Genomic DNA, 13,598 nt, shown 5'->3' on the forward strand with positions numbered 1-13,598 from the left:
TTTGCCAGAGATGATTTTCCGATGAACATCCACTCTAAGCACAAAATCCACCCCCTCTTCCCGAGAAACGTCTGCATACATCCCAATAACAAGTACTATATGTAAAAAAAAACAGCAACAAAAACGTTGATTCAACGTCCTATGCGTTAGCAATGCCTCAGAAGGATCTTTATCCCTTTTTTTTACGTCAACAATGGACGAATTTCATAACTTATAGGCCTCTTCTCAAGGACTGTGGGGGGTCACCTTACCCCTAAAGACATAGTCATTTGATCTTTCAACTATACTGAACAAAATTGCTATCTAAAAATTTTGGTCAGATAACTTTGGGATATAAGTGGTCGCAGGAGGGGGACATTGTCCTCCAATTTTTTGTCACTTAGCCCTTAATTTGAATTTGAATAGGCGCTCTCCCAATCTTCTAGGACCATTATTTCAATACGATCACCCATTGGGGAAAAAAAAACAAAGCAAAAGAAAAAACACATCCGTGATCTGTCTTCTGGCTAAAATAGGAAATACCACATTTTTTGATAATAGGAACTTAAAACTTCTACAGTAGAGTTCTCGAGTAGGCTGATTCTGACTGTGTGATTTTCATCAAAATTCTTTGAATTTTATAGAGTGTTTCCTCCCCATTTAAAAATAAGGCAAATTTTCTCAGGCTCAGAACTCTTGATGGGCAACACTAAACTTGATGAATCTTATATATTTGGAATCGGCATAATAAGCTGGTTCTTTTGATGTGTTTATTAATATCAAAATTCCGTTTTTTAGAGTTTCGGTTACTATTGAGCCGAGTCGCTCCTTACTTGCAGGTCGTTGCCAGGAACTGCTTGATTAAAACCTAGAGCCTACATCAATGATACAATCAATATACATGTAATCTAAGGGTTTGATACCACCAGGTACAAATGAAATTACAGAAAATGATATTTAATTCTTACACTAACAATATATTTCCTATACAAGACGTCGTTGACTCACATACGTAAACATTAAAACCTCCAGGCACTCCCTCTGTCATATCTCACAATTACCTAAAATTTTCAAAGAAGCCAAGTTGAATAGACTATTAATCGTAGTTTATTTTATTTACATTCTAATCACTTATAAAAAAAAAACTATTGAAAGGTTTCATTCCAGGTGTAATAAAGGGGTGGACCTTCAAAGCTTGCCAATCAATTAGTATCCCTTAGAAGACTTCTCAGCTTTAAAAATGGATAATACAAAATTATTTTATTTTAGATTTTGAAACAAGGAGGTAACACCAAATTACCTAAAAGACAACAGTTAAGTTGCAATATTAATTTACAACTTATCAAAATACGAAATACAATTTTTTTCAAAAATGCTTAACATTTTGAATGCCAACTACCCATTTTTAGTTTTCCCCGATAAATATACTACTGAAAATTTGTAGCGTTCGTTGAAAGGACATGGAATTATTTACCTTCTCATGAATGAATTACCATATTCCTTTTAAGGATATGTATTTGATCGTAACCTCATTTCTCAAATTTTCCGCGAGGGTTGTTCAATCTAATTCACTAACATATTTTTACTATTTGAGCAAGTAAAAATTTACAAAAAAGTCGTTGAAAATTAGGAATAAAAGCAATATTCTTTTTCAACAGATTTTTAATCTGTGAATTTTAAAAAAATTCGAATAGACCATTAAAAAAAATTTCGCCACTAAAAGTATTTTCTAAAGAGAGCAGAAGTGATGACCCTTAAAACGGGAACAAACCTCTAAGAAAACGATAACACCACGGAGTTAGGTTAGATCGTAAATACTAATATACAACTTTTTATATTACCACGAAAACAGAGAATCCATCTCCAATGTTTTTTTCAAATTTCGTGTTACATCTGTAAGTGATGAATTTTAATACATTAATTCAGGTGGTAGTTGTTCTTAAAAGAAGCATTTTTTGCACACTACAGTTTAAACCCGGCTATTAACATTGTTAACAATCACAAAACTGAAAACAAGAATATCGCTAGGATATTTCCCCAGGAGGGGGGCACATTTCAGGATAGAGGGACAGATTTCTAATCAATGGGTGTGATGGTAAGGAATTAACACACTTTAAAAGTGTTAAAAGGTAGCAATATCTTCATTAGAATGAAAATGGCTTCCTCAAGCAATTTCCACTCATGCATAGATTCCATTAAATCCCAGTAGTAGGGAAAATGTTCACTGTTAGGGAAGAAGTCGTCAGGAAACTATCCTACCCCAAAAAGCTAATGAGTTCCATAATGTTGCATTATACTCTTTATTGCTCAACCAGTTCGTGTCTCATTTTCCTCATTGAGGGTTCAAATCTAGCTCTGTGTACGCTTAACCCTAAAATTGTAATACTGAAAAAGAATAGTGACGTACCAAACTTGACTCGGACGTATTCATGTGGATCTGATTCCCAGAGTTCAGCATCTTGACGAGTGAAGCATAGCAATGGAAACAGAATATTCTGAATCACCATTTGGATGTGGGGTTTTAAAAGCTTCCAACATACAGCATGCTCTAAAATACAGTGTAAAAGATAGCATTTTGAATTGATTTAAATAGGCTTATTCTGAAAAATTTTCAAGGATTTATGTCCATTCAATTTTCTGGGCAGGAATACGAAAGAGTATCGACATAAAAAATCAGAGTTCAGCCCAGTTTAACTGCATAATTCTTATTTTCGAAATGAAGCTCTAAAAGATGGCAATAAGTGTTTAATATTCTTATGCATACCAAAACTCAGCACCCAGGAATCAACTTAAAATCAATTAAGTAGGGGTTAGAATAACTTAAAATGATACAGGAAAATAAGAAGTTTTTACATTCTCCGAATAAATAGAAAACCAATTAATAAATAACTAAAATAACCACTAATAACAATAGGAAAAGGACTTTCTAATTCGTAAAAAAAGAAGCAAATGGGAAATTTAATTAGTCAATATACTACTACTACTACTGCTACTACTAATAGCTCACTGCAGCACCAAGCCGCCTGAGGCCAACACAGCTACGCACGCTCCTCCTCCAACCTAATCTATTTAAAGCCTCCCTCTTTACACCCTTCCAGGAAGTTCCCATTTCCTTTAAATCTTTATTTATGACATCCTCCCAACCCAGACAAGGACGACCTGCTTTCCGTGTAGCCCCAGACGGTTCGCCAAAAAGGACAATCTTCGGTAATCTGTCATCCTTCATCCGTAGAACGTGGTCTAGACATCTCAAACTTTCTTTCATTATAGCCCCAGAAAGCGGGATTGAACCATATTTTTCATACAACCTACTGTTTGAAATACGGTCATTCAGAGGGGTACCCAGAACAATCCGTAGGCAACTTCTCTGGAAAACATCTAGTAAATTTTCATCTGCTTTTCGGAGTGCCCATTCTTCAGAGCCATATTTGACCACTGTCATCACTGTAGCTTCCAAAATTCTAATCTTGGTTTATAGACTTATCTTTCTATTCTTCCAAACTTTTTTTAATTGTGAAAAAACACCCTGGGCCTTAGCTATTCTACTTTTAACATACGGTACTATAATTCAAAATATGTGTTTCAAAAACACATATCAAATAAAAGTTAGACATTACGGTACACAATACAATTAGACAATAGTTTAATAAATTTATATAATTACCTAACGAAACGCAAATTTACATTGGTAGTAATATAATTTTTATGAGTATTGTCTCTAAGATTTTTCAGAAGTAGGAGGAAAGATTTAAAAAAAAAAAAAAACCTTTAGGGAATAAAGCTCTATGCTGCAGCAACATGCCTTCCAACAAAATATAACTATTGCTGAACTTGTTTCAGGGAAGTTTGGAATTACACGTGGGAGTTCCCACTGGGTCATAGGTTCTAGAGCTACAAGAGATCAAATAAAATTAATTTTGGAAAGGTATCAATTAGAAAGCAGCATTTTATAGTCTACTGGATGTTAGTATTACACATTAGATCTGTTTTTGTATTTAAATACTATGTGCATATCACATCTTCCCAAACCATCACCGCTAAACAACGTGATCTCAGTCAAAATTTTGGCAAAACTATACTATCCGTAAATAAGCCTAAACCCATATAGGCTTTCTATAAAGAAAACTAGAATAACTGAAAAAAGGGATTCTTTCTTTCGGAAGACAACGGTGATAATTCGTAAACGGCTACTAGTAGCTAAAATTACTAATAGCATCACCAAAAAAAAAAAAAAAAACAATATAAAGTTAAAGGACATACAAATAATAATGAAAAAAAAGCACAAAATCGATTCAGAATTACGAAAAGAAATGAAGACTCTATTGGCAAAAAATAAAAATTAAAAAGCTCTTTAATATTTATTTTTGCTTTTCTTGAACATTTTGCTTTTCTGAATTCATGAGATCAAATGATCGGTTCAATGACTCGGAAGTCCGCACTTCTAACCAAATGTAACTAAGCAAAACCATGCAAGTATCTGCTAGAATGAATAAGAGTACGGAAAACAAAGGAAATTTGAACAAAACAAAATCTTCGACGTTTAAAAATAACTGCCATCTATAAACTATAATCAACTAGCAACACTGATCGTAAAGGTCTGTCCAAAAAAAAAATAAAAAAAATATGTAAGTTCCAATAACTCTACCGCCAAAATAAGCATTGTTTTTGGTGAAAGACTGACAAATTTATATAAAGCTGTCAGCTAGCGAAAGATGGTTTTTTTTTTAGAGACTACCTTAAGTTTTCATTTTTTCAGTATCAATTATTTCCCCATAGTCAGTAAAATTGTGAACAAATTTGCCATATTTATTTAATTTAAATATGCCTCTTATTTCTATTAATATTTATTTGAACACACAGCTTTGTGTAGCAGGTCATTTGTCTCGGAAGAGGGGAGGTGTATCAAAAATCAGTTCAAACAAGAAGAGAGTTCTAAAACACGAATTGTCAAATTTTCAATATGGGGACCGACACGAAGGCTATTTAGGTTTGTCTTAGAAAAAAATAATCAAGTGTTGGAATTACCCAAAGATAATCATTTTCTATTTAATAACCTATCGCGTTCAATTCCTACCATAGATTGGCATCAAAGTGACTTGCTACATCACTACTGGGTACGACTTACACTCTATGGAATCAACAGGCAGGTCCCTTGAGAGGAGAAGAGGGGGTCAGAATCTTCACTGCCCTAGCTTCAAAGAGGTTCCACAAGACATTTTTATTTTTTTTATTTTTTTAGTTTGGAACTTCAAAAAAGAAGTTTAATTATTTTTCTGAATAGTAGGAGAGGAGGGGTACAGGAAAACATTCTCATGATCCAGTCTCATCTCTCAACGGTGCAGGCCACAGCCAGGGATCAGAACTGAGATTTTGATGACCAATGCACTCTTTGAAACAATTTCAGAAGTAGCTGTTCTTTCAGCCGACCAAAACCTATAGGCTTGAATATCACTACCTGTGAATTTGTTCAATAAAAGATGAGTAATTTCAATAAAAGATAATAAAAAAAAGGCCTATATTTTTGCCTATAAAAAGGGCCATTCGTCCAAATTTATTTCAGCCATTTTTTATATTTTAGCCATTATTTATGGCAATATTTTAGCCAAAACTATATTTAAGCCTATAAAAGGCCTATATTTTTCAATAAAAGATAAGTAACAGAAAAAATTAGCAGGATTCATACCTAATTAGTTGATACTGACAGAAATCTAAGCTATCATAATTAGCCTAGTTAAATACTTGAGTCCTCAATGTTGCAGAATTGGAAATTTTGCTTGGTTTTTCTTAAAAATCTACAACCAAGGATTACTCAAACCTCCCCACAAAAGCATGAATCCTCACCTCCCAACTTCTGTAAATAAATACTTTTATAAGGAGATATAAAACTGTATTCTGAAAAGTCAGGTATAAATTACCTGTCTCGTGGCATTTGGTCTTGGAATAACGTAGGAAAATATGGAAATAACAGAAGACAAAAACAGTCGAAAAATGCTTAGTTTGAGAATTCGACAAGCTTTTATTTTCAAATAAAAGCTTGTTTAACCTCAATGCTAAACAAGCTATAATAGGCATAATCAGGTAATAAAAAAAATTAAACACGCCAAAAAAATAGAAAGAGCTAAGACATACTTATCGATTGACCAACGTAGGTAAGTGACAATTGCAAAACACGTGGTGATACATAAACTTTCTGGCGTGATGCATCAAGTATTCGAACTACCACTTCTAAAAAGCCAATTGCAAATGTATTTAAATAAAATCCGGCAAATTCATCATACTCTTGAGTGACAGACCCAGGGCTGCCATACCTTCAAAAAAGAAACATTAATTAGGAAAAAGGACAATAGTCGACATCTTTCTAATGACCATACCTAACAAAGGGATATGTGGGTGACAGGATTTTCAACCCTCTGAAGAGAATCAGAAGGATCCCTCAGTGAAAACTTCATTTTTTATTTACCCTCCTCCTCACTCCATAGTTAAATATATATAAGCATATGCTAATTGCCATATAAGTGCACAGCAAAGAGGGGGAAGAAATCAGTGGCATTCAAGCAGAACACAAAAGGTTAAAGCAACAACATCAAGTGAGCTTGGTTTCATATTTTTGAAAATTAAACATTCAATTGGATATTACTGAACATTTAACCATTTTTTAAATAGTGATTAAAGTCTTTTAGAATTCTGCCAAAAAAGTGTCAAGCTGAAACCATGCAGGTTGAAACCATTACTGTAATATATGAAATCAACTGAAATCATTTCTATATCATAAGAAAAGGTTAATATGAATACTAGGTTAATAAGGTTAATAAGAAAACACATCAAGGAGAATAAAATAGCAGCGCTATATTTCATTTATATTTCTTTGGTAGTTGCTTAGTATTTATAGGGACTAAAGGTAGAGAATATTTATAGGTATTAACCTAATATTTTAATATTTTGTTTTATACAGCAAGGTCTTGCGAGTTGAAGTCGACCCCTAATTTTGTTCCCGAAAACCTGTGTTCCAGTCTCATAATAAATAGTACAAAACCGATTAATCTCTCTGAAGCTTCCCTTTATAAGTCGAAGTACTGCCAACAAAGAAAATGTTTAAATAGAACAAATTAATAATGTTTAGGAAAATAGTACGTGTAAAATGCGTATTAAAGTTAAATCGGTTATTCGCGACAAACCATTTCTTAGGGTTAGAAAAATAACAGTTGCAAAAAAAAAAACAATGAAAGGTGAAACGGACTGGAAAAACCAACTAGTGAAAAATATCACAAATAACGACAGAAAAAGCAAGTTTAATTAAAGACATTGAAGAGCGAACAATCTGCATTTAGTATTTCTAGGTCAGGGTCGATTTCTAGGTCAAGCAAATTCGTTTTTTCTTGGAAATAATAGTTCGAAAGCTTTCCACTAGTTACAATTATTAACAGAAAGCTTTGCAGTCCCGTTTGCGTTTAACGCAAGTTAGATCGGCGTTTTAAACTCACAAATTGCACCATTAAGCTGAGCCCACTTCTCTTGCATACTTGTTGATCATATTATATTTCAGCCGAATGGTGCTCTTGACAAATATTTGCTCCTAGGAAAATGAGAATTCCTTGGCCCTATATTTAGCTTATTATGCACCAATAAGCGGAAAAATTCAGAAGAGGGTCCCAATATAATTCAATCAGGTCAAGTATAAGAGCCTTCTTTGGGGGATAGGGGGAGCGTATTGTGTCTAGTTGTCCAAATATAACGGACATTAACCTTAAGATACTTGCAATTGTGACAGGAATCCCGGTTTTCCGCCTCATCCAGCGCCGATTGTCTAGGACACCTCCTTGGACCATACTGAGCGATCGTCTGCCAGCTACTCTGCAAATGTGAGCCATTGAAATGGCCATCTTGACCAAACTTTCTAAGTTTGACTTCTATGGTTCCACCAATTCTTCCTCTCTCCTTCTTGCGTTTCTTCAAGTATTTAACAGGATCGATCAGAAGTAATTGGTGAGACAGGTACTCTGACGGCTTCAATAATACATGGCCCAACAGTGTTCTAATGTGTTGGAGATATGGTGATGTAATAGTATTCTACGAATTTTTCACAGACAGCAATTCTCAGAATTCATAATCTTCTCATGCTTCAGCTTTACCGGGAATGTTTCATATCCGTATATTAGAGCAGTGCAAATTACCACTACTAATAACTCACTGCAGCATCAAGTCGCCTGAGGCCAACACAGCTACGCACGCTTCTCCTCCCACCTAATCTATTCAAGGCCTTCCTCTTTACACCCTCTCAGGAAGTTCCCATTTCATTTAAATCTTTATTTATGACATCCTCCCAACCCAGACAAGGACGACCTGCTTTCCGTGTAATCTCAGACGGGTGGCCAAAAAGGACAATCTTCGGCAATCTGTCAACCTTCATCCGCAGAAAGAGGCCTAGCCATCTCAACCTTTCTTCAATTATAGCCCTAAAAAGCAGGTTTGGGCCAAATTTTTCGTGCAACCTACTGTTTGAAATATGGTCATTCAGCCGGGTACCCAAAACAACCCGTAAGTAATTTCTCTGGAAAACATCTAGTAAATTTTCATCTGCTTTTCGGAGCACCCATGCTTCAGAGCCATATTTGACCACTGTCATCAATGTAGCTTCCAATATTCTAATCTTGGTTTGCAGACTTATCTTTCTAATCTTCCAAACTTTTTTAACTGTGAAAAAACACCCTAAGCCATAGCTATTCTACTTTTTACATCTTCACTGCTTCCACCGTCTTTACTAATAATACTACCAAGGTAACTGAAGCTCCCAACCTGATCAATCTTTTCGTTACCCAACGTCACCTTTTAATCTTCACTTATTCCTAGTCTTAGTGACTTAGTCTTCGTCACATTAATTTTCAAGGCTATTCTAGCACCCTTAACTCGCAAAACCTCTAAAAATTCATTCATTTTGCTCACATTTTCATCTAATATGCTTAAATCATCAGCATAATGATAATGATGAGCGTTTTTCCTCCCCATTGATTCCGTGGTCTCCAATTGAGACGAAGTCCATCAAAATCATCCATACAATCTGGGATAGAACACAACCCTGCTTAACTTCTGATTTAATACAAAACCAGTTGCTAACCTCATTTCCTACCTTAATCGCAGCAGTATTATTCTCGTACATAGCACAAATTACTTTAACGTATTTTTCTGGTATACCATATAAGGATAAGACCTTTGCTAACGCTCTTCTATCAACAGAATCAAAAGCTTGCTCATAATCGATAAAACTGAGAGCCAAAGGTGTGGCTGACAATGAAGGGACTTCTCAATTATTAACCTAAGAGTTAAAACTTGGTCGACACATCCTCTTCCTTTTCTAAAACCGCACTGCTCTTCCCTTAAAACTTTGTCTACAGCATCTCTCAGTCTAAAAAGTATCATATTACTCAGTAATTTGCTACCAACAGAGACCATACTAATGCCTTGATAATTACGACACTAACTCTTGTCAGCTTTCTTATACAGTGGTTTAATTAAGGTTTAGTGTAAACTAGTATCACACAAATTCAAACTTTCATTCAGACACTAACTTTGCGGTGATTTCATAGTGTTTGATTTCTGACGGGAGGCAGACTGTCTGCGCTTTCTGTATTCTGTTTTTGATATCAGCGTATGAAAATCTGTCACTACAAAGCTGGGAGCCTATTTATGATAAACGGTTGACTTTCTCCAGCTGAACTTTATTGATAGTAAGAACTGTTCTGTGTGGTTAATAGCTATAAATTTTGTTTTCTCCGTATTGACTTTCAAGCTGATCGATGACTTTCAAATTTCATCAAGTATGTTTTGGGCTTCTTTGTAGTCTGGGAGGAGCCCAGCAGCATCCGCTTGGTTGAGGTCAAGTCAGTGAAAATTTTCAATATTTCAGTATTCCACCTTTAAAAGGGATATTTCAATTAGGCACCGTAGCATAATTTTCTAAAAGTTAACGAAGTTGATCCTAAAATCCCCACAAATAAAAAACGAAGAGGCTAAAACACATTTGAGGTTTTTAAAAGGATCCCCCTTTCCGAAATGTTATAAAACAAAAACTTCAGAATCATGGTCCTTTAAAAAGACCTTTTCTTAAACATAAAACACCTCTCCATGGAGATTCTTCTGGATTCCGTCAAGCTAGTCATTGCCCACTTAAACGACTATTATAATACACTCAATATAAAAACCAACTGAGATAAAACATACCTTTCAAATGTTCGCGTTAAAATGTGCAAAGCCCATTTTCGACACTTCCAAGCGGCACATTCTGGCCTTTCTTCCTCATCAATAGCCAATGTTGATTCTGGCACCCCTCTATCAGCTATATTTCTCACAACACCCATCCAATCCGTGAATTTTTCCTTAGTGAGGAGCTGCATTGGGAGAGAATGCTGAACCAGAGTATAGAAAGTCTTTAGTATTTGTTTTTGTACGACTAAAGACATGTCAGAAGTGTCTGCGGAAAGGTTTATTAACAGCCCATAGACTTGCGGTAGAAGGAGATTCAGTGCCTCCAAAAGAGGTGCTCTTTCCTTGTCTTTCTTGTATCTGTAAGACAAACAAAACGTATTAAACTGACATTTCTTTACACAAACATACAATCTATGCAATACAAAAAAAAAAATGAATGCATATCCTATCTTATTAAGGCTATCGTCCTTATTAAAGAAGAAACTTGACCCAGCAAGTTGCATATTATGCCAAAACAGAAGATCCGGGAAGAGTAAGTTCTCAATCTTCTGAAGAAGCCTAATCTCACTCTTCAACTCCTTTTTTGAGAAGGAGTTAAAATACGCACGAATTCGATAGTAAAGCCTTTGGATACATTGTTTTAACACCCTTTCCATTGTATTTGTGTCTGCTCACACCTACGCAGTTCGCTGGTTAAACCACGAAAAGAAAAAAAAACTTGCATTGAATTGTTTGTTTAAATCGGTTCTATCTTTAGACATTAAATGACAAAAAAAAGTTTTTGAACTGAAATAAGGAACGATATCAAAACTTCAAACGAACAGAAGATGAAAGTGACTGAGCCCTCCTCAATATCTCGCTCTTTATGCTAAAGTTTGTATCACTTCCAAAGAGTCAAACTTTAGCGTAAAGAGCGAGACATTGAGGAGAGGACAGTCCCTTTCATATACGGAATAACTTCTGTTCGCTGTAAGTTTTCATGTCATTCCTTTCTTTGAGTTAAAAAAAAATAGTTTCTTTTTCATTTAATTTCTGAACATTTTTCAACTAAGGCAGGGTCGAATTTGGCTCACCGTACATGAAAAATTAAAACGAAATAATAATTTTGGCAGATTTATTCCGTATATGAAGGTTTGCTTCCTCCTCAATACCTTGCTCTACAAGCTTTGGGACAAAAGTCAAACTTAAGCGTAAAGAACAAGGTATTGAGAAGGGGGCAACCCTTCATATATGGAATAATTTCTGTTCGTTATATCTGGCTCATCTTCTATGAAATATACCCCTCCCCCTCATGGAAAACTCCTCCGTGGAAATTTCATCCAACTTAGAGTGCACCACGCCCCGATAGTCAAAATCCCTCCAGACTGTTCCATCCTAGCTGAAAAATCACCCTTCTTGTAGAATTGCTTGTGGACTATTCAGCCAGAAAAATTCTCCTAAGCATTCTTTCATTTGAATAAAACTTTAATCTCTAATCTGTTTCTCGATCACTCCAGAAATACCCTTTTCCGAGGAAATTATTTCCCAGAAAGTAAAATACGCGGAAAATATCCCAAGGAACATCACCAAATGAAAAATTAGGCAAAGAGAATGCAAGACAATTAAAAAGAATTTCGCACAGTAGTTCTGTCGAATCCCCCCAGCATAACTCTTATTCTGGAAAATTCACCCTTCCCCCAGAAATTTCCCTCCCCAAGTAAGATTCTCCCTATAGAAAGTCACCCCAAACACAACCCCCTCCTCCCGAAAAATGTCTGTATACCTCCCAATAACAAAGAATATACGTGAACAATGGGCTAATATCATAACTTACAAGCCTCTCCCAACGGAGTGGGGGAGGTCATTTTACATATGAAGACGTAGTTATTTGATCTTTCATCTATACTGAACAATACGGTTATCTCAAAATTTTGATCAGATAATTTTGGGGGGAAATGGGCGAGGGAGGGGGCTAAGGTAACCTATAATATTTTTGTTCACTTAAAAAGGTCACTAGAAATTTTGATTTTCATTCGAATGCACCCTCTCTCGATCATCTAGGAACACTATTTCAATATGATCACCCCTGAAAAAAAAACCAATGATCTGTCTTCCGTCAAAAATAGCAAAATGCCACATTTTTCAAACAATTCGTGGTAACGAACTGTAAGTAAGAAGCAATTCGGCTCAGATACATTAAAAGAATCAACTTTTTTTGCTTATTCCAAATCTATAGAATTCGTCAAGATTAGTGTTTCCCATCAAAAGTTTCAAACAAATTCCAAATTTTTTAAACAGTTCGTGGTAACGAACTGTTAGTAAGGAGCAACTCGGCTCAATAGTAGCCAAAACTCTAAAAAAACAGAATTTTAATAGCAATAGATAAATTAAAAGAATCAGCTGATTTTGCTGATTCTAAATTTATAGGATTCATTAAGTTTAGTGTTACCCATCAAAAATTACGAGCCTCAGAAAATTTGCCTGATTTTTTTAAATAGAGGGAAAACACCCCCTAAAATTAAAGGAATCTTAACGAAAATCACACCGCCAGATTCAGTGCATCAAAGAAACCTACAGTAGAAGTTCCAAGCTCCTACCTGCAAAAATGAAGAATTTTTCTATTTTCAAACAATTCGTGGTAATGAACGTGATAAGGCGACCCAGCTCAACAGTAACCGAAACTCTAAAAACCGGAGTTTTGATACCAATGTATACATAAAAAAAATCAGATTTTTATGTTGATTTTAAATATAAAAGTTTCATCAAGCTTAATTGTACCCATCGAAAGCTACAAGCCTGTGAAAATTTGCCTTATTTTAGAAAAAAGGGGGAAGCACCCCCTAAAAGTCATAGAATCTTAATGGAAACCACACCAGTAGATTCAGCTTATCAGAGAACCCTACTGTAGAGTTTCCAAGCTCCTATCTGCAAAATGTGGAATTTTGTATATTTGCCAGAAGAAAGATCATGGATGTGTGTTTGTTTGTTTTTTCAGATGTGACAGTATCGACCCAGTAGACCTAGAATGTAAAAGATCTAGTGCTCATTTTAAGTGACCGAAAAACTGGAGGGCAACTAGTCCCCCTCCCACACTCTTTTTTCCCAAAGTAACCGGATCAAAATTTTGAGATAGCCATTTTGTTCAGAATAGCCGAAAAATCTAATAACTATGTCTTTGAGGACGACTTTATTCCCCACAGTCCTTGGGGGAAGGGCTACAATTACGAACTTTCCTATTGTTTACCAATAGTATTGGTTATTCGGAAAAATACTGACGTTTTCATGGGGGGATTTTTTTCTGGTGGTGGTGGTAGGGGTTTGTGAGAGGATCTTTCCATGGAGGAATTTATCATGGAATAAAAAAAAAACTCCATGAAGGGGACGCTGGATTTTCCGGCATTGTTTAAAAAAACAATGAGAAATTAAATAAATAAAATAAG

General features: G+C 35.3%; 1 protein-coding gene across 1 annotated transcript in view; it reads right to left on the bottom strand.

Moving 5' to 3' along the window:
- Window positions 1-13,598, bottom strand: part of LOC136028857 (importin-7-like) — a 79,516-nt gene that overhangs the window by 40,669 nt on the left and 25,249 nt on the right. The window contains exons 5-7 of the mRNA XM_065706793.1: window positions 10,195-10,536; window positions 6,109-6,287; window positions 2,387-2,527 (exon numbers count right to left, since the gene is read on the bottom strand). Of these exons, the coding sequence (XP_065562865.1) occupies window positions 2,387-2,527; window positions 6,109-6,287; window positions 10,195-10,536 (662 nt within the window). The remainder of the gene's footprint in view (window positions 1-2,386; window positions 2,528-6,108; window positions 6,288-10,194; window positions 10,537-13,598) is intronic.

This window comes from Artemia franciscana, chromosome 7 (assembly GCF_032884065.1).
Source record: "Artemia franciscana chromosome 7, ASM3288406v1, whole genome shotgun sequence".
Lineage (NCBI taxonomy): Eukaryota > Metazoa > Arthropoda > Branchiopoda > Anostraca > Artemiidae > Artemia > Artemia franciscana.